The 21991-nt window shown below is 37.1% G+C and overlaps 3 protein-coding genes across 3 annotated transcripts in view; all 3 read right to left on the reverse strand.

Moving 5' to 3' along the window:
* The window catches only part of LOC120431916 (mucin-5AC), a 56857-nt gene that overhangs the window by 4552 nt on the left and 30314 nt on the right, over positions 1–21991 (reverse strand). The window contains exon 3 of the mRNA XM_039597052.2: positions 1031–1218. Within this exon, the coding sequence (XP_039452986.1) occupies positions 1031–1218 (188 nt within the window). The remainder of the gene's footprint in view (positions 1–1030; positions 1219–21991) is intronic.
* Positions 4916–5770, reverse strand: LOC120431931 (uncharacterized). The gene is made up of 2 exons (XM_039597073.2): positions 5615–5770; positions 4916–5552 (listed from the first exon to the last, which is right to left on the reverse strand). The coding sequence occupies exon 2, from the start codon at positions 5550–5552 to the stop codon at positions 5001–5003; it is 552 nt and encodes a 183-aa protein (XP_039453007.1). The 5' UTR covers positions 5615–5770; the 3' UTR covers positions 4916–5000.
* Positions 10041–11466, reverse strand: LOC120431924 (exopolyphosphatase PRUNE1). Its single transcript, XM_039597064.2, has 3 exons — positions 11307–11466; positions 10334–11248; positions 10041–10277 (listed from the first exon to the last, which is right to left on the reverse strand). Exons 1-3 carry the CDS (start codon positions 11349–11351, stop codon positions 10110–10112), a joined length of 1128 nt encoding a protein of 375 aa, XP_039452998.1. The 5' UTR covers positions 11352–11466; the 3' UTR covers positions 10041–10109.

The raw sequence follows: 21991 nt of genomic DNA on the forward strand, positions 1-21991 counted from the left end.
GCAAAAACGATTCATGCCTGGTTTTTAATAAATACTTTAAACCTTTGAACTCAAGCTTAGTCTTCTGACTTCTAGGTAAATATAACTTTTAAATGGACTGACGGGTGGTCTGTAAAAAAAAACCTAGCATGCCAAAAAAGAAAATTTTGCTAGAAAGAGATAGCAGATCTGATGCAAACAAACCCGCAGCTGCCCTGTAAGCATTGACAGAAAATATCAGCCCGTTCGTTAATCATTTTGAAACAGATTTTAACGCATTTTGTAGCATTTTTAAATCATTTTTTATTGTTACTAATGTGGCACCGCTGACCGCAAAATTATACAAAAGTTTCTGTGCACCAAGTGTTGGTAGCATTAACCAGTAGCGAATTGTAATTTATGCAAATTTAGCATACTTGTATCTCGATGTCTCAGACACTAATCACGCAATCGTGACTAATTGATCAAGCGTTAAATGAGTTGTTCGCCAACAAGTGTGAGGGCAAATTGGTTCCCAAAAGTGTAATCCCATGATTGCTACTAGTACTGTCACATAAGTTGGGGTGACTCAAATCCCGTCCATTTTCAGTCCCAATGTCATAGGTACAACAGTGCAAGAGGACTTGATTTGAAAAGGTCTTGAAGTGGCTGATGACCACGGCTGATCATCTCACTAAAAGGTCAACCGAATCTCTTGGGAAAAACTCGGAGTTGTGTCGAATCATCGTCGTTGGTGGAATTCCATTGCCGGGGTTTCTGCTGCTCACGGTGATGTCTCTTGGGAGTTTGACGACGATCAAGAGTCGATCTTCGTGCGGTCGGTACCTAATGAGACCCTAGCCATCAGAGGGGAAGCGAGGTCAACCCGTCGGAGTTCAAATGACAATCGAAGATGTAAAAGCTGATTAATGGCGCTCGATCGGCAATCGGTCATCGCTTGTTGTAATGGGAAACCTACTCTGCCGCAGCGGTCAAGTAATCAAGCTTGATGTCTGAATTAGTTGAGAGTGGTGTTTTGATGGTTGATTTTCGAGTTGTTCATGGGACTTACGCCTATTCCGGACACTTTGACGCACACGTGGAACATCTGGCACTGGGTCTCCGAGTCGGCGTAGTACCCGCCGAGGATCTTGTCCCGGCAGCTGAAGCTCGTCTTGGGCATGTTGTCCAGGCTGTAGCGGGGCCCGGGCGGAAACTGGCCGCCCGTGCCCGTGATGGCGGTCAGTGTTAGCGTTAGCGCTGGAAGAGGAGAGAGGGGAAAATTTGCACTTAATTATTTTGTTTGAAACATTTCTTAATTAATTAATTACTTTTTTGATGTTTTGTAAATGAAAGATTAAAAAATATCTATCTATATATATAAAAAATTTCGACGGTTTTTTTCGAACGCGAATCAGTTCAATACGGAGCGTCGGATCGAGGTGCTCTTTGTTGCGTTGGGTTCGTATAAGCCCAAGGAAGGTTCTTACGCCAAAAAGTGACAACTTTGGCCACTCTGGAACCGATTCCGGAAAATCTGCTGCGTGAAATCAAATTTTGATCACAGGAGGCTGAATTAGCAAACAAGCAAGAAACGTCAGGAAACCAAAAAAGGGCAGGACGAAGTTTGCCGGGAAGAGCTTGTATAATATAAATTTTAACCTTGCACAAACCAGCCCTTTAACAATCATTTTTTAATTGATTCGGAATATTAATAAGCATTGGTTTGATAATTTTGCTTGTTTAGTTATAATTTAACAATTTATTTTTCACAATATATATGTCCATAATTTTATAACAATATTTTCCTTAGATTTTTTTTTTAATTTTGTTTTGCTAACATTTTTTTTTCATTAAAAAAAAATGCCTCATTGAAAGCTGATTTTAAATATTTTTAAACTGTTTATTTTCCTTTTGCATTTTTTTTTCCTTTGAATATTTTATAAGACCAATCTATTTTTTGGAAGTTTTTGTCAACCAATTTGAAATTAAACCATAAAATCAGGTGGCAAAAATGACTTTGAAGGCAAAAATTTAGAGCTTTTTTTTGAATAGGTCCTATAAACACATGAAACCCAATAGCGATTGCATTTGTAAAATCGACTGTACGGCGTAAATTTTTTCCGGGAAACGGGAAAATATTTTTGAAAATCTCGGGAATTCCCAAGATTTTTGTAAATAAAAAAAAGTTATAGAAACCTAAAAAAATCAGTGTTGGTATTATCGCGCTCTCGCGAGAAAAATTTCTCTCTCTCGAGTTCTCGCCGCGAGTCTCGAGCTGCCGAGAGAAACTCACCGATTGCCCGTGCTCTCCTCCGCTCGCGAACGGGCTTTCTCGCGAGCCAGAATTGCCCGTTCGCGAGAAGTTGAACGTGTTAGAAACGAACAAAAAACAACACAGCGATTGAAGTTACACCTTTATACCATCGCCTGGTCCGTATTCATAAGCCTGATAAACAAATTGCTAGCTTGGGACGAACGGATAGCCAGAGGCGCTAGCGAGCACTCGCGTCGAGAGCGAGAACGCGAACGAATATGCGAGCGCGAGCGAGAAGAGAAAAGTACTACAAGTTCTCTCCCTCGTTCGCGAGCGAAAAATGCTTTCCTTCTTCTCGCTCGCTTGCTTTTCAATCATTAGTTTTCAAAATATCGAGATTTCGACGGAAATTTTTTTTCCGCAAAAAAAAACACTTTTGTTGGACTGTACATTGGTATTTCATGAACATTTAAAATGTTTTCAAAGGAGTTCAAACATGCTAAATATGATTATAAACGCAAGAAAATGCATTTGAACTGGTTTTCAGTTGATTAAACTTTAACTTTCATTAAAATTTTAATTTGTTTCGAAGAAATATTTTTTTGCCCCCTGATTATTTGGGCTGATTTTGAAAAGGGGAGGGGGGAGGTGGGGGGTGGGGGATTGACATAAACTTTGAAAAATATTTGAAACGGCCTTATTTAAAAATAAATTTAAGTTAAGAATATACATGTTTGGTAAAACAGAATAAAAGTACTTAGGATGTCTAGAAAAAAAACATTATTATTGATTAACGTGATATTATGAAAAAAATCACGTTCATAGAATTCTCAATATGCTAAACAAAAACATTAAAAAACATCCAAGAATATTTTTATTGGATTGTTTTCAATTGTATATTGTATATATATTCACAAAGAAATTATAATGAAATTAGATTTTTGGATTCCGGGAAAACTGAGACAAAATAAGAAAAATCCTGGGATTTGGGAAATCCAGGTTTTGGAATAATCCCTGGAAATCTGTTCCGGTACTTTCCGAGTTGGACGCACTAATCGACTGTAAAACGTTTATATTTAGCATTTTTTTAGGAGAAGAAGGTCGAAAATCACTAAGATTTATAGCCATGAATTATTTGATATTTACTTTTTTTTGGATAGTTGAATTACCGTTAAATTGTATAAAGTATTTTGTGATACATTTTGCTTAAAAATAGTAGTAAGAAAGTAAGTCTACACCAAAATGTTAATTTAGTGATGCCTTTGAAAATCTTATAACAGGATTGTTTTTTTTAAATGGTTGTATAAATTTTTACACTGAGTCGCTCGTAAACTTTTTTCGATCAGACAAAGGGTGACTTTGCTTTTGGTTGACATAATTATGTTTTTTTGATTTAATAATTTATCTGTTTTTTTTTTTTGTTTATTTATAAAACGTTGAATGTTAGGCAAGATTTCCACAAACTGTTAAGCATATCCCATAACATAAAAAATATGTAAATACATACTTTAATTTATATGTCATGTTGTTTATTGAATTTTGGTGACTAACCGAAATGTGGTCATTCATCATCTATACATGTCATGAGGTCTCCTAAAACAGACTAACGACAGAAGCCACCCCAGTAGCCGCTGAACACTGTTCAGTTCAACTATAAAAGGCCCATAGAAACAAACTTGACGACTTAAAGTGAAAATAATTAGCCCGAACATCTTCATCGTGGAGGACGCGCGCTCACAACCTCGTATACTGGTTTGTTTTTCTCCTCGGATCATCTAGTAACCTTCGCCAGCGTCCAAAAATCTCAAACTCACCACCCGTCATAGCAGTCGGGTCAGAAAGGTCAGGTCAAAGTGGCCACCACTCGACCGCGTGCCGGGCTACTTTGCGAAATTTGCTCTAATAAGTGATTATTTTTAAATGGGAGTCAATTGTTTGTTTGTTTTTCGTTTCGATTGGTTTGTATTGGAAAATGAGATCAATAAGCGGTAGGGGAAGTTCTCGTATGTTTGGCAGGTTAAGCACTCGCTCCTAACTCCATCCAATTTACTGATTTTCACTATTTAAACAACTAATTTTGCAAAACTTTTGATAGAAACTTGCTTGCTCACTTCTTATTGAGCTATTTATCACTCGATTTCAGTTGAAAACGCTTTTAATTAGCTTTAATTGAATGTCAAAGTTCTGACCTGCCAACATTAGAGGCACGCTGGAATTAGATGCTGTTCCCCTAACAAGTGGGTGAACGTTTGGAAATCCATTAATTTGGACGCATTTTTATAGAGCACCCATTCGCTTAATGTCAATTAATGGTCTTTTTTTTGGCAAATGACAGCTTTTTTCATTAAAGTGATGGGACATTCGTTTTCTGTAGCTTCGGACCGGTTATGCTCCAATAATTTTTGCAATCAAAAGCAGACGCGTGGAAAATGCCATCTGTGTGACATAACGCGACATTGGCGACCGTCCACGTGAGTTTGTCACGTTGATGGAGAGTCCTCCACTAGCTTGGAGTGTTTTCCACTTTTTTCTGTAAAAAAGCAGTTATTTCGTTAGACTTTCAATGTGTAAATTCATGAGAAATTGTGTGATGGGCAGATAGTAAGTTTGCGTCCATTTACTCCATTCCTATGTTAGAAAATAAATAAGTTCTGGTTCTATTTGACGGAATGAGGTTTGCTTCAAAAGTTATAGTTTATTTACATTTTTATTAATAAAATCACTCTTCACTTGTCAATAACATAAATTACATCAAAAATTAAGAAAATATCTTAAACGCGTAACTCTACACGTCCAAAAAGTGCTGCATAATTTCCGGCACGTCGGAAATCGCAATCTCCACCCCTGGAATATCCGACGACTCAATAAGCTCTTTGACACAGGCGCTCAGCGTTTCCTCCGGGATGTTCCCCTTTCCTTTCCTGTTAGTTTCCAAAAAGGCCAGCTCCGGGTGCCGCCCGAGAAACAACTTGGTCCAATCCGGCCCCGGCTTGTTGTCCGCAAACCGGGGCACCGTTTTGCCCACCTCCGTGAGGTAACTCTTCACCACGAAGCGCAGATCGTGTTCGTTGACCGCAAGTCCCGAATCTCGCATCACGACCAGACAGTCCACAAACAGCTGTTCCTCCTCGTCGGTAAACGCACGCCGCCCACCGACCTTTTCACCGGTTTTCCCCTGGAGTCTGTTGGTGATTGTGGTCCGCGGGATGCCATACATCTCCGACGCCTTCCGGTGGGTCATCCCGTTCTGGATTGCCTTCAGACATTTCTGCAGCGCCGCTTCGCCGTACTTTTGATAGCCTCGGGCATTTTCCGCCCGTTTGTACGTTCGTGGCATCTAAAACATTGAAAATCAAATTATACTTTGGCGTAAATTGCACTAAATTTCACCCAACTTACCTTCCCCTTGAGAAGTTGTTGTTATTCTCGAATAGTTCTGTCAAACGGCGGGGTTTGTTTTGCTTCCCAGCAGTTGCCTGTGTTCGTGCGCGTGCCCGGCTTGCTGCGAGTGTTTGTGAGGCTTGGTCGTTGCCGTTTGTTATGAGCCAAAGTCACCCCTGCCCATGCTGGATTCATTCTCATCGTTGGCGTAGAGGGTGACTTTGACTCGGAAGATTGGAGTGATTTTGATTGAAATTAAAATCTTTTTAATAATATAAGGCAGACTCAAATTTAACTCAAATGTTTTGTCTCCCCTGCAAAATTTTTGAAAAAAAAACTTTAAAATTGATGTTAAAAAACGTTTTTTAATCCACTCTTTGGTGGTTGGTGCCTTCCTCACATTTAGAGGGTAATGCTAACCAAAATTGACACAAAAGGGCGGAACTTTCAGTGTTCTATCAACGTGATTTATTATTCATACCATCAGATTGGTTAGTCAGATCATCACAATTTAGGGCACTTATGTGCTTATAACTTTTGATAGGGTTGTCAGATCTTCAATCTTTTGAACTCGTTGGAAAGGTCTTTTGATTACCTATCCAATGACAGGTCGCATGATAGATCCGAACAACGTTTTTGTCAAAATATCCAGCCTCCAAAAAGTGCATAAATAACACTTAAGTGCTTATAACTTTTGATAGGGTTGTTTCAATCTTTTGAACTCATTGAAAAGGTCTTTCGAATACCTTTCTAAAAATGTATAACATGACGCGGTTTCTTACAAAAAACACCCTTTTTACGATCTTCCGAACATTGTTCAAATAGTTTTTTTTAGCATAACGTTTGAACTGCCCATGATCGCATAAATGTCCCATATGCATTTTCATCACTTTTGAGTTATTGATGCAGTTTGGTTCAAAATCGTGTGCTCTTTCTAAAGAGCTTATAACATCCAGTACTTTGTTCTAGAAATCGGGAGGAAATCCAGTTTTTTCGTGAAAACTTAACACGTAGCCTTATGTGTGGGACAAACTTCAAATGCGTTTATCTCAGTTTGCTGTTTTTGCATATGGGACATTTATGCGAACATGGGCAGTGAAGTACTTAACAAAACTTTATGATTTTCAATAGCGATGGGACCCCAAGACGGATCGAATGAAACCAAAACGATCCAAATCGGTACAGCCAGTGCCGAGATAATCCAGTGCAATTTTTTTTTATCAACATCCCATCACACACACACTGAATTTGATTCTGAGTCGATAGGTTTGCGTGAAGGTGGGTCTAGGAGGTCAAATTAAGAATTTGGTTTTTCGAGGGATTTTATAGCCTTTCCTCAGAAAGGTGAGGAAGGCAAAAAGCGTTTTACGCGCCCCAAGGATTTAAAAAAAATAAAGTCCTTTATGTTTAATGTTTTTTAAGCTTTCAGAAACTTAAAAATATCAAAAATGTTCGGGTGTTCCCAAATCGGTTTTTTTTAAATTATTGTTCAAACGCGTAGTATAAAATGTTTCGCCCTTTTGAAACGATAGTCTTGATTCCAAAATTTCCAAAAAAAAATGAGAAATCATAAAATTTTACAATTTTTTTTTTTAAACATAGAAAATTGGACCATTAGTTGCTGAGATATTGGCATTTGAAAATGTGGGAATGTTTGAATGAGACTTAAGGGGTTACATACATGTAGAAAATCACAAAATTTCATATTACATAAAATTTATTGAATCCACTAAAAAGATGATTTTCAATCACTCCTGAAAGTTTCATGAAGATATTACATGATTAAACTGAGTTAGAGACGATTTTAAGCTCAACATTTTGCCGTGCGCAAAGCGGACTGTCAAACTTTCTGAGCGTTTTTCTCGAAACACCGAGTTGATTTACGGGTGCCACGATATCTCGAGATGGGATGGACCAAATTGGCTGAAATTCGGGGTGAAGACTCTGGAGACATATCCCGTGTGCATGACGAAGCCCGATTTTGAAATTTTGCTTTTTAAAAAAATACAAAAATCAAAAACTGACGATTTTTTATATGAAAAACACAAAAATATTTTTATCTTTTTTTAAAATAAGTTTTTTGAAAATCGGCCTTCGTCATGCACACAGGACCGGTTTAACGAGTCTTCACCAAAATTTTGAGCCGATTTGGTCAAGGCAGTGTTAAGATATCGTGGCACCCGTTTTTTGAAACTGCTAACTTCAAATAGCTATATCTCGGCAATGATACAACCAAATGTCTTCAAATTTGTTTTGATAAAAGATAAAAATGTATATTTTAATCCCCTGAAAACAGATTTTTAATAAAATTAAGTGTATGCTCACACCAACCTTTGACTTTTTTGTCGATTTACATGTATGTAACCCCTTAAAAAGCTTAAACTTTTTTGTTTCTTTTTCTTATATTTTCTATATTCTTTTAATTCAGCAACTAGAGGTCCATTCTTCATTGTCTCTTAGCCAATTTTGTCAGAAAGTTTTTAAACTTTCCAAAAGAAATATTTTCAGGAATAGACAATCATGGACACTTTTTTTAAACATCGAAAAATGGGAACATTTCAGTTAAAATTAAACTATATCTTGAAAACGGTGCACTTTATCAAAACATCTTTACCGTACTTTTCGATTGCAAATTTGATTTTACATTAAAAACTGAAGTAAAAAATGTTTTACTAAAATTATTTTTTTTAAGACAATTTTTTCTCTTCAAATAATACTAATTTTGCGGCAAAATGTTTGTCCATACTTTTCTATGGCTCAAAATTTGCGTTTTTTGTCCCCTAAAACATTTTAGGAAATTTAAAAGATAAAATGAAATGGATTTTTAAAATTGTTTTTTTTTGTGAAAAAAGGCTAATTTAAAAATCGCCAAACAAAATTCCCGAGTACCTACTCTTACTGAATTGTCCTCACCAAAACCTACAACTTTGCCGAAGACAACAAATCGAAATTACAGATTTTCGAATATTTATGTACCATTTTTGTATGGACAGCTGTAAAAATTGTATGGAGACTTGTATGGGTGAACCACTGAAACAAAATGGCTTCTTTGGTCATAGGAAAGGACCCAAAAAAGTTTTAAATCCATTTCCGGTTTAGGTGGAGAATTGCTGATATTGTTATTGAAAAGTGCCCCATTTATGTGTGTTTTCTTATCTTAAAAAAAAAGAATTTTGGAATTATAAAAAACAGGACATTTTATGTTAAGTCTTTTAAGTTTGTTAATCCTGAATTTAAAATTTCAAATCATTCTTCGATTTCTTTATATTTTTCCGGTTTGTGCTTTTTTATTTTAGAGATGAACTTATTTTTCAAACTATCAATTATTTTTAACAAAAAGCAGAACAAATGAAAAAAGGGTTTCTCTTGGTATCACGGGCAAATTTGTTGAGGATAGTAATAGTTCGATTGAAGATTAGTATAAAATGTGGTGTAGAAAATACTATCTGTACTTTTAACATGAGAACTTATAGGTTATTTAATCTTTCATCAAGTTCCGTGAATTTTTTATTTTTTGAAATAAATACTATCATTAATTCATGCAATCATCATTTTATAAATCACTGAATATTTGTAACAAGACGCGACTCAGATTATCAGTTTCCAATCTCAAATTTAAATCCTTCTAGCAGCTCAAGAAAGAAACGCCAAGTTGAAAACAATAAAGCTAAAGCAGGAAAATCAGAGACAATGTCTCGGGAGCGTGATTCTTGAATAATGCTAAAATTTGCATGAAACATGACGACGCCGACAGCAGCCTCTGTAGAGTTCTTCCGCGATACCTCACCGTTTCGAAGAAAAAAAAGGCATACTTCTAGCGTGATCTTCTTCTTTTCCCTCCCCCCGACTAAGCTCAGCTCAACCCAGGAATAGGTTACATTTTGACATTCAACTGTCGTGGAGCGCGAGAATCCTTCCGCGTCCTCCTCCAGCCACGATTTACGACAATGTTCGTCGATCCCCTTAGCACTAGCGTAGCACTATACCAGCACTGCTGGAAATGGCTTCATCGTGCTCGGAGGGTGCATCTTCTTCGTTTTGTTTTCTTTCTTTCAAGCCGAACTGGCATTAAATACCTGTTCGGAGTTGCTTCTGCGGGGCGCGATCGATCGATCGTGACTTCGAACTTTGATGCCGCGAGTGGGTTTTGTTTGCCTGCTTGTCATAACGCCTCGAAAAAAAGGGGAAAAACAGACAACAACACAGCAAATGGCATTATCGGTTGGCGCATTCCTTCGAAGTGCATAATAATAAAGTAAGGGAGGATTTTCACTGAAAATTGTGCACAACAATGAAAAATTGAAGAAGCATTGTTGAGAGGACGTTCCGGGGCATGATTTATGAAGACTTTGATTTTTTTTACAGATATTTTGTCATCAACATTTGACTGAAAGCAAATCGATATTGCAGAAATTTAAATCATTTTTTTTTTAAAGGTAATTTTTTCAACAGAACGAATTAATTTATTCAATGCTTGGTTCCATATAACAGATACTTTTCTAGCACCTTAATTTTAAACACTGCTGCCAAGTCCTTCCACAACGTTCGTCACTAAAGGCAAAAGATGCTTTCGAGTAACTCTCACGTTGCACTGTTGGAAAAATGATCCCTCCATTGTAACGTGATCGTGTTTCTTGAACGCAAAATCCGGTGAAACGCTCGAGGTTAATTTGTTCAAAATCTGTAATTTAAAATTGTTTTAATTATTTTGCTCAAATGTCTTTTTTAGAGATTTACCTCTTGATGTAACTTTTCGTTGTTAATATTTATAATTCCCAAATCCCTCTGCACGCTGCCTTCCGTCACTTTCATGCCCATCAGTACGATCACATTTGAGTTGGTTTTATCTGCAAACTTTCGCAAATTCTCCCCAACTCCATCAAGTTTGATATACTCCTGAACCAAGATCGGATAACCAGGAATGGCCACCGTAATTCCATTCTTCGAAACTATCTTCAAATCTTTCGACAATATCTGCAGCGAATCGAGGCTGGAAACATCACTCCTTTTCGCAACCAGTTCATCAAACAGTTGCTTTCGATACTCTGGATACTTCGCCACCCCCAGACTACGCTCAATCAGTGCTGCCATTTCATGGTCCAGCGGTCGTGCTCGGTCAGCTTCTGCGGAAAAGTTCACCGTGTCCAGCACGATGGCCCCGTACAGAAGTCTCAGAACTTCAGCGTTCTCTCCAGTAACTTCCTTGCAAAGATCAACCTGTTCCATCAATTTGGTCACCAGAGTGGCACAAGAACCGACTTGCTCAATAAACTTGTAAGTCCCACCCTCGAGGCCAGAGTTCCCATCAAAGGGTCGATGGTCCACAACGGCTACGACGTTCCGTCGAAACCTGGACACGTGATGGTCAACCAGAACGAACTTGGTCTCACTTTGTCCCTCGGGAAGCTCAACCTCATCCCGGCACACCAAATCGGCCAAATCAACTTGATTGGAGCGCAGAAAGTGAACGACTTCCGTCTTCAGCGGTAGCTCTTCGCGGGTCACGTTGAGGACTGGCAGCACTGGGTTGTTACATGTCGTGAGGGACTTTATAATTCCAGGGTTTTTCGCTAGATTGAAGGCCAAACAAAGGCAGCACACGGCGGAGTCCAAATCACAACTTTCGTTGCCGAGGACGATTAATTTTGGCAGCTGAAAAAGGTTAAATTAATAATATTTTTTTCAACCTTCTAAAATTTAGTAAACTTACTTTATTCCCAAGTATTGTTCTGCATTGTTTTAGAAATTGATTCATTTTGGTGGAATTCACAGCCTAAACCGGTCAATAAATACATAAACTCAATAAAAGACAAGCCGAACGAAATAAACAGCAAAGCAACCCGGCGAAAACTGACTGACGTCCCGAGTTGAAGAGAGCTACACGCTGATTTGGTTCTCAGCTCTCAGTGGAACGAGTTTATCGCTTGGAAGCGCGATTGTTACTGCTCGAGGCAAGGAGGAAACAAACTCGAAAGATACGCCCCAATCAATTTAATTCGTATTCTGTAACGGAATTCATATACAACTCGAATCGATTTCCGTTTCAGAAATCGAATTGAGTTGTAGAATTTTTTTAAAAAATTATTCATTTTTCATTAGGTCGTTGCAAATATTTTTCAAAGTTCATGTTAATTTATTAACTTGAGAAAAGAGGAATACATTTTTTTAAAGCGTGAATTTTCCATGCTTTTACCAAGATTTTTTTTTTGAAAGTGTAGTAAGTTTCTAAGTATAAATACACCGCAGTAGTTAGGCGGCTATAAACTCCTGTCACTCACAGCGTAGGAGAAGCGTGATTTTATCTTGCAATAGAAATAAATAAAATAAAGTGATGATGCATACAAAATTTCGCGTCGGTATTGCGGTATTTTTAGAAAATTTGAGTATGTATTCAAGAAAAAAAAACTCTAATAAAGTAAAAACGCATGCAATATTTCGAATACTTTCGAAAAACGCGGTAGTTTGTGAAAATTTTAGTAGGGGAAATATACCCATTCTAATCACTCTAAGCCGTTCGACCAATTCTCATCACTTTTGCTGTTTTCCGCTATTAAATCAACATTTCCAGATGTATCAACAATGGAGAGTTGCTTGCTCACTTCTATTTGAGCTATTTATTACTTTGGAACAGTCAAAAACTCTTTATGAAAGCTGTAATTCATGATCAAAGTGCTGATAGGCTGATAATAGAAATAGGCTGAGAAAGGGTATAGTTCCCCTATTTAAAAAAAACTCTTAGAAACTTTTTTTTATAAAGTGAAAATGCATACAAAATTTCGATTTGTTCAGTAAAGTTGAACTTTGCAACACTTGTATCGAAAAGTAACATTTTTCAATATTTTTTTTTGTTTTGAACGGTGAATTTACTTAACACATGGATGATAGACATAAAATTCCAATCAAAAAGCGTTTTTCGGAATTGCAAAAAAAGTCGTAAGCAATTTGTTGCAAAACATGATTTTTTCTGCACTCATCTTATTTATCCAGCTCTGCTGACCCTCATTGAATAAAACTACGACTGGCTGTGAAAAAATCCATATTTCTGTTTTTGGAGTGTTCTTATACGAATTTCACAGAATTTATAATAATATTGACTTTTTGAGAGTTTTTAAAAATTCAAGCAAAAACTAAGTGCAAAATATTTGTTCACATTTTGTCCCATCACAAAAGATGTGGTCTATAGAGAAACATTCAAATTTAAATGTTACTATTTCGTGAATAAATAAATTTCAAGCACAAATTAATTTGCCAACCCGTTACTAGGGGAAATTCTATTATGTTTGGCAGGTTAAGCACTCGCTCCTAACTCCATCCAATATGGTGATTTTTACTATTTAAACAACTTATTTTGTAAAACTGTTTAAACTTGCTTGCTCACTCCTTATTGCGCTATTTATCACTCAATTTTAGTTTAAAACGTGTTTTATGAGCTGTAATCCCGAGCAGACGGATATAACTTGGGAATAACATTTTTTGATATTTGAAAATACCAGGCCAATAAAATGTTATGTTATTTATAACAAGATTTGTTATTCGTCGTTATGATTTTTTTGTTATTGGATTGTTATTGTAATAACAGACTGATAACATTTTGAGTTATCCTTCGAACAAATCTTTGTTATTATTTTTTGTTATTTTAACAACTAATCCGATCATCCCAATAACAGTTAGAGGTATTCTTCCATAACAAAAAATGTTATTCCTAAGTTGTTTTGGCTTTCAACCAATATCAGACTAATAACAAATTTTGTTATGATAACATAAACTTCGATTCGCTTCGCTTCGCTAGGAGACGGTGATTTTAGCGGATTGCAGACTGGATTTTTCGCCATGTGATGTGATGATTGTCTAAGCCCAAGTTGCCTAGGAATCGATAATTGGGAATAGAACCAATTCCACCTGAACCAGATTCTCACCACCATGGCAGCCGTCCATTGCCGGCCGCTCCCATCTCCACCGCGCACCAGGGACAAGGATAGGGGATTTGGAAGACGGGAAGTGTTGATGCTCCACTTTTTTCAGAGTATTAAGGGAAAATCTCCACGGTATCCTCAAGTAAGTTTCGCTTGGAGTTGGACAGTTTTTGGGAAGGTGAATGGTCTGAGGAGCCACCCTAGGCGAGTGGTAACGACCGTTGGCATTGTTGTTCGAATTCTTCGTGTGTTCTCATTTCTAATGGGAATGCTTTCAATTCTTCTCATCTCTTATTGGATGAATTCTAGCAGTCGCCCAGGCTATTTATAGCGAGGTAATGTAGGTTCATTTCAAATGCGCCTGCATGCATGCAATGCAATGCATTCTTGTATGTTCTGATATTCAACTTGCATTCAACTTTATTCTCGTCCGTTTCTTGGATTCAACTATATCAGTCTAAGTCCTACTAAAGCTACTAATGCTCCACGGTAAAGTGGAAAGCATTTTGCTTGCCAATCCTAAGGACAGGGGATCGAACCCCACCGTGAGCTGAAGTTTTTCATTAATTCCAAATTCAATGAGTCCAGAACTTTCTCGTTGGGAGCAGATGGGTATCGAACCCAGAACCATTCGCTTATAAAGCGAACATCGTAACCATTCAGCCACGACCGCTTATCCAATTTTGTTATGATAACATAAACTGTTATTAAACCCTTATAATAAAATGGATTTTTCATGAAGATTACAAAACACTTTCTGTTATTTTAACAGGCATGAATTTTGTTATTACCGTCTGCCCGGGATTGAACGTCAAAGTGCTGATATGGCAACATTGCACAGTGGTCCGAAACCGAAATCTAGCGTGGCAAAATTGATAGCGGCCGCACGTTAAGATTTAGAGCTTTGGTATCTTCGGGACAAATGATCAGGGTCAATTGGAGCATCTTTTGGTATGGTAGACATTAGGGTGGTCCAAATTTTAGGGTGGTTCAGAATTTTTATTTTGGCGGGATGACGAGATAGCGCTTTGGTGTCTTCAGAAAAGTTGTAGAGAACACCAGGAATAAATTTAATTATTTTGTTGGTTCCTGAAATATTTCAGCCAAAACTTGTTTCTACTTTTACAACCACTAGATCATTTTGTACATTTTTGGGCCCTTCTAGACAATTGTAGAGCTTGTCAAAATGAACATTTTTATTGTTGAAAAATGAATTTTGGTCAATTCTATCAAAAGTTATGGACAAAAAACGATTTAAAAATGCTCATTATCAAATTGAGATTAAATAAGTTAAACAAAAAAGACCTCCGAGATATTTTCAGCAAATGTACTCAAGAATGTGTTCTTTCAGATGCTTCTAAGAGCGAGGTCAAACTCCACCACCTTTTCGAGTTATTCACATTTCAAAATGGCGTCTTTTTTGTCGTAATTTGGCTATAACTTTCGTTTTAAAGGTCCGATTTTTGCTCTCTTGGAAGATAAATGTGTGTTTTGATAAGCTCTACAAACTTCTAGAAGACACCAACTCGCTACGACTCAAGCCTTAGTTGATAAATTCAAAAAACTCATTTTTTCATAAACACTTCAACCTAAATTACAAAAATGGCTCTAGAAACTTCCCGTTTGAAGATAGAGCTTTGTGCTCTTCAGCAAAGTTGCTCAGAATGGTGTTCTTTACAACTTTTCTGAAGACACCAAAGCGCTATCTCATCATCCCGCCAAAATAAAAATTCTGAACCACCCTAAAATTTGGACCACCCTAATGTCCAAAAGATGCCCCAATTGACCCTGATCATTTGTCCCGAAGACACCAAAGCTCTAAATCTTAACGTGTGGCCGCTATCAATTTTGTAACGCTAGATTGCGGTTTCGGACCACTGTGCATTGGAGGCACGCTGGAATTAGATGCTGTTCCCCTAGTTTCTCACCCACAAGATAAAGTAAAGTAATCAAGAGACGATTTGACACGCTCGAGCCTCCCCTCTGCAGGGGCCAGTGGGTGGCCGAACCCCCCCGCCGTGGGGTGGTTGCATCAAGGTCGAACCACCCTCTTTTTCTTTTGTCGTTCTTTTTTCTTATTCTTCTTCTTCACGCGTATCATAATCATCCCACGACGACGACAACCAACAGGCCGCTTAAATCGCGCTTAAGTCGTTTCTAAGCCAGCCCGAGCCCACAGCTGCTGTAGGCTTTTTCTCACGCCTGTCAGCATCGCGAGTCTTGAGCCTGGGTGGGTGGTGCGGTCGACGAGGTGGCACGCGATGATGGATCATAAACGCAGCTCAGCGAGCCCCAGACTGAATAGTTGTTGCAGCTGGGGCCAGGCTGATCTTGCCAGACAGTTTGCCTCCAGGGCAGCCGTGATGACGACGAGAAGTGGCCACGGATTGAAGACAGAGTAGAAGAAAAAACAACAGAGAGTCTCAATTTGTCCACCATTTGTCGAGAAGGTCTGCGGACTGCTGCTCAGTTGACGACGGCATGGTGAGTGGTTCTGATGACAGCAATTCGTTTTGAAAAGGGAATGATTTAGGGGTTTCGATTACTGAATGGTAGTACAAAGTACGAAATTGAACTGCCAATTGAGATGGTGTGATTTGGCGGAAAATTAACCATGTTGATTGGGATCAACAGAAAAATAAAAGAAGTGTTTTAGCAAAATGAACAGTTTGCTGTACAAGACAAGACCGTCCATAAATCACGTGGTCTTCAAAGGGATAAACAAAACTCTAAATAAATTTTTACGAGCCTAATTTGATGGTATTTTCAGGATTTGCAAAATATTTTGCGATGGATTCTAATTTAGTGAACTTGGAAGAAGTGAGATGATATTACTCTGAAATTAACCATAGAAAAACAGGTACCAGATAGAATCTTAAAAGTTACGTCTTCAATTGTCATAAATATTTCAGTATTCGGAATATAATTGTAAGTTAAGGTTGGTACATTTTTGCATCAGTTGCAACACCCAATCACAATGTCGACCAACCACTCTCGGACCCTCAAACTCAGTCTAGTGCAAAATAAAGCTAAATATAGAGTCTCATCATCATCAATTCGTAATGTGCATCCAGCAACAAAATAGCAGCAGCAACAGTTCTGTGCAAATGCTACAGAATGCAGACATCTTCAGAGTTCGGTCCGAAAACGGTTGAAAACTTGAACAAAAAGCCTGGCGTGCAACCACCGGCCGCGGAGATTGCGAAAAAAGAGACCTCAACGCTGCGTTGCACACTGCAGGCAGATGAGGCTCTTTTTTCTGCTGCTTCGTCTTGAATTCAGTCGCAATAGTAGGTATAGTAAGTAGTAAAAACGTACTCCAAGCTGTGAACTCTCGGCGCATTGAAATTTTTACTATTATGTGACCTGCTCGGCGGTCGATCCAACCCGCGTCCGTCCGACTAGTGGTCAGTCTCCGGACGAGGAGTTATACACTCAATCAAAATGAAGTTATTGCTCGGCAGGAGGTCTCTGATGGTGATTGCCGCAGGGGCCACGCGCGCCTTATGGACCCGGGGGTAGATGCCCAGCAGGGATGCCTTCTCATAAAAATCGAACAAAGTTTGCATTATGGGATTGTTATTGATAGAGACGGAATCCCTGTGGTTGATGGTTGTTATGCGGTGCGAGACCACCAATTGGTCTTCTTTTGTGCGAAACCAGTGAGGTCATGAACTCGAAAGTGAAGCGAATTGCGAACAATGCATTGAATTGAGTTCTTACAATGCTTACAGTGTGTAGTGCCTAGTAATTAATGTTGGCATTATTATTGAATATATACCACCAAATAACAAAACAACAGAAACATAATTCTCAATATTAATTTCTTCTTATTTATTATTGCTAAATTCCGTCTATACTAACTATAAAAAAAACTATAACTTTAAATTTTGCAATATTTTGACGAAATTCCTTCGACAAGTTTTTTAGAATAGCACCCAACACGTGCTAACAATTGTTCGACTCCATGTAAAGTTTTGAAATTCACCATCAATCGATGATTGACATCCAGAAGCTCAAGAATTACATTACAAATTAAAAAAAAATACACACGTTTGATTTTAAACAATTTCTTCAGTGCCTTCAAGAAAGATGCAGCCGGCACATGCTGGTTCAAAAATATATTTATTATTATTGTATTTTGGTATTTTTCAAAAAAAAAATTAACTTAGTAAAAATACATGCAAATCATGAAAATTTTAACTTTTTTGCAAAAAATTCTGTATTTTATGAAGCTTTTAGTTTTATACAAAAAATATTTAATACAGCCAAAACGCATACAAGTGTTACTTTGTTTGATATCCATTAGGGTGGTCCAAATCCGGACTTCTTTGGGGCTACCCCCTGAAATAAAAGATTGACCCATCAATAGGCTAAATTCCAAATTTGAGCTCATTCTGACCACGGGAACCCCTCCCTCCAATCGCTTAAAGTTTGTATGGGAAAAATCGTCAAAATGTATGGAGAAAAGCAACTGTTTTACTTTTTTATCTGTGGAAGGCGCCATAATTATCCGATTCTTACCGTTTCTCAAATGTAGAACCTTCATTAAATTTAGAACAACTTTCCCGAAGACACCATATTTTTAGGATTTTTTCCCGCGAAGTTATTAGCGCCCAAAACTGATCCTTTTTGCGCGGCCAGCTGTAAGGGGCTACCTAACAATGATGTTTATTTCCAATTCGTACAAGCACGTGCTCTCTCTCAGGTTCAAACTCTCTCACGAGCTTGCTCGCCTGCCTGCCTGTTTACCTACAAGCGCGCGCTGTTTCTCTGCTTGGACTTTTGTCGTCGTCGTCGTTTTCGTTTGCTATCCGCTGCGCTGCGTTTCTGGCATGTTTATTATTTTCAACTAAAATAGCAGGATTGTTTTGAGATATATTTAGCATATAAATTCTTAAATTATGACAAAAAAAAAAACTGCGCTGAATAAATAGTTTAAAGAAAAGACAGCTTAGGCTCGATTAAAAAATTACAGCAAATGTCATGAGAACAGGGTTTGTTTGTTTTTTCCAAGCATTACACGCAGTTTTTCGTATATGCTAAAGAAACATGATAATGATTCAATTATTTAAAAAAAAAATCTTCAGGTAATATAAATGTTGTTCCTTTAGGTAGTTTGCTTTAACAAAAATATACTTAGTACAAATCAAGGCAATTTTACAAGTATTGCTGCAAAGTTTCATTCAAATTATTTTTTTATTCTTTCTGGAAATTTCTTTCTGTGTTCCTAGACCACCTGCAACAAATATTGCAACTGTTTATCATTTTTTGTCAGTTTACCTGTAAATTTTTCGATTCAGGAAACATCTCTTTCTGCACAATCGTTAACTACCTTCAGATCTTGCAGTTGCGGCCTTCCTTTAAGATACTCATTTGGATTCAGTTTTAAAAAAAATCTAAAGAAAATTCCTTCCTTTTTTATCTACAAAAACTGCATGGTATTTCTTGTAACAAAAGCAGATAAATTAAAATCCAAAACGTTTGCAATTAGGTTTGGATCAGAACAGATGACGATTCATGGATGAACTAATTCATCAAATTTGTATTCTCTCTCACACGCTCTTATAATATGATATCTTTTGTTGATCACATATTACATAAAATTTTTTATCTCAAAACAAACCTGGTATTTAAGTTCAAAATTATAATAAACATGTCAAGAACGCAGCGCAGCGGATAGCAAACGAAAACGACGACGACGACAAAAGTCCAAGCAGAGAAACAGCGCGCGTGAGAGAGTTTGAACCTGAGAGAGAGAGCACGTGCGTGTACGAATTGGAAATATACATCGTTGTTAGGTAGCCCCTTACAGCTGGCCGCGCAAAAAGGATCAGTTTTGGGCGCTAATAATTCGCGGGAAAAAATCCTAAAAATATGGTGTCTGCGGGAAAGTTGTTCTAAATTTAATGAAGGTTCTACATTTGAGAAATGGTAAGATGGCGCCTTCCACAGGTAAAAAAGTAAAACAGTTGCTTTTCTCCATACATTTTGACGATTTTTCCCATACAAACTTTAAGCGATTGGAGGGAGGGGTTCCCGTGGTCAGAATGAGCTCAAATTTGGAATTTAGCCTAGTGATGGGTCAATCTTTGATTTCAGGGGGTAGCCCCAAAAAAGTCCGGATTTGGACCACCCTAATATCCATATTGCAAATTATGAAAATTTGAGTATTTTCAAAAAAAAATACGGCATTTCGTGAAAATTTTACTATTTTATAAAAAAACGTTACTTAATCCACCTTTAGGTGGTTGGTGCCTTCCTCACATTCATAATGTCAATACATTCAGTAAAAATAGCAACATTCCCTTAACATGTTTAACAAAAAAAAAAAAATGTTTAACAAATCAACTTTATTACTCATTTCTTTTGATAGGGTTCGCAGACCTTCAATTTTTCTGGCTCATCGGCAAGGTCTGATAAAAAAACCTACCCAACGATAGTTCGCATGGAAGATTCAGACAATATTTTTATCACAATATCTGAAATCCGACCTCTAAAAAGTGTATAAATAACACTTAAGTGCTAATAACTTTTGAAAGGGTTGTCAGATCCTCGATGTATAAGGCTCATTTGAAAGGTCTTTCGATTGTCTAACTAACGACAGGTCGCATGATGGACCCGGACATCATTTTTACTGAAATATCTGAGATCCGGCCTCCAAAAAGTGTATAAATAACACTTAAGTGCTAATAACTTTTGATAGGGTTGTCAGATCATCAATGTTTTGGGCTCATTGGAAAGGTCGTTTTAATACCTTTCTGAAAATGTGTATCATGATATCATCTTGCAAAAAACACCCTTTTTACAATCTTCCGGACATACGCCAAAATCGTTTTTTTAGCATAACTTTTGAAGTACTTAACTAAACTTTCTGATTTTAAATAGAGACCTATGGGACCCCAAGACGGATCGAATGAGATTTATACGGTCAAAATTCGTTCATCCAGTTCAGAGATAATCGAGTGACAATTTGTTTGTCCACCCACCTACACACATCCACGCAGACATTTGCTCAGAACATGATTCTGAGTCGATAGGTATACGTGAAGGTGGGTCTAAGGGGTCGAATTAAGAAGTTCATTTTTCGAGTGATTTTATAGCCTTTCCTCAGTAAGGTGAGGAAGGCAAAAAGAGACCATCCATAAACCACATGGACAGATTTTTGAAAAACTCAACCAATCTTTTCCGATTTGCGATACATAAATTTAAAATTTGCAAAATGTCGAAATGTGCCCTATTTAGTCAAAAATAAAGGTTATAATTTAAATTTTCGACAGTAATTATTTAATTACTCCTGATTTGTTGAAGGAAGGGGAGGGGGGGAAGCTTGAAATAAAATTTGCAATGGCCAAACAACATAAATGAATGAGTTATAACTCAAAATACAGTTTTTTTTTTAATGCAAGTAGGCCGTTGCAAATATTTTTCAAAGAATGGTGATAGATTTTGTGTAAAAATTGTAATGTTACATCGGGAACTGGTGAATTTTCATCAGGTTCACATTTTTATACATGTTTTGGTAAGGTCGTTGCAAAAAATTTTCAAAGTTTATGTTGCCCCCCCCCCCCCCCCACCCCTCAAAATTGGTCCAAAAAATCAGGGGGCAAAAAATATTTAAAAAAAATCAAAATTTCAATGGAAATAGAAGTCTAATCAACTGAGAACAATCTTAAATGCCTTTTTCTGCAAAAACTTATTTTCTCGCAAAAATAAAAATTTCGCCAATAATTAGAAATTTGGAAATTAATGATTGCAAAACAACTGGACATGTGTATAATGCATTTTAAAACACTTTTTTTTATTCAAATGTTGACACCGCGGCCAATTTAAAATTTTTAACTTTTATTATTTTTTTTATTCGAGGGACATAAACTTCAAAAAATATTTGCAACGACCTAAAATAACTCAAAAAAGTGGTAATATTCAACTAACCAAATTTTCAACCTTCCAAAAATCAACTTTTTTGTATAAGTATTTTTTCCTTAAAAATGCACTTTTTTAAATTTCCCGATTTTGGCAGCATAAAAATAACGTCGTGTTGCCAAAAATCGGATTGCACTGTTCTTTCGAAATAAAACGGTTTATTTTTATGAAAAAAAAATCGAGTACAAATATGTACTTCGAAACTTACTATTATATTATCAAAAAATATATTCTTAGTGAAAGCATTGAAAATTAAACATGATAGGTTGGATCAAGTCAATTTTAGAAAGATTTTTAAAATTAGTTATCGTCCGTTATCGTTGATAAGATTATTGCCAATAGAATAAACGAAATAACGATAACCATTATCGTTATCGTTTTGTGTGATTTTTTTTTCTGAATAGTCCTTATAACAAAAATACTTTTTTTTCTGTTAAAGAAAACATGTATGTAATGTTCCAGTCAACAAAAAAATCACCATCGCCCAAAATGTCGAAATTTCAGCACAGTTCAAAAGTGAATGCCCCCTCTCGATCGAGATCAAACAACAAAACAA

The sequence above is a fragment of the Culex pipiens genome, chromosome 1 (assembly GCF_016801865.2).
Source record: "Culex pipiens pallens isolate TS chromosome 1, TS_CPP_V2, whole genome shotgun sequence".
Lineage (NCBI taxonomy): Eukaryota > Metazoa > Arthropoda > Insecta > Diptera > Culicidae > Culex > Culex pipiens.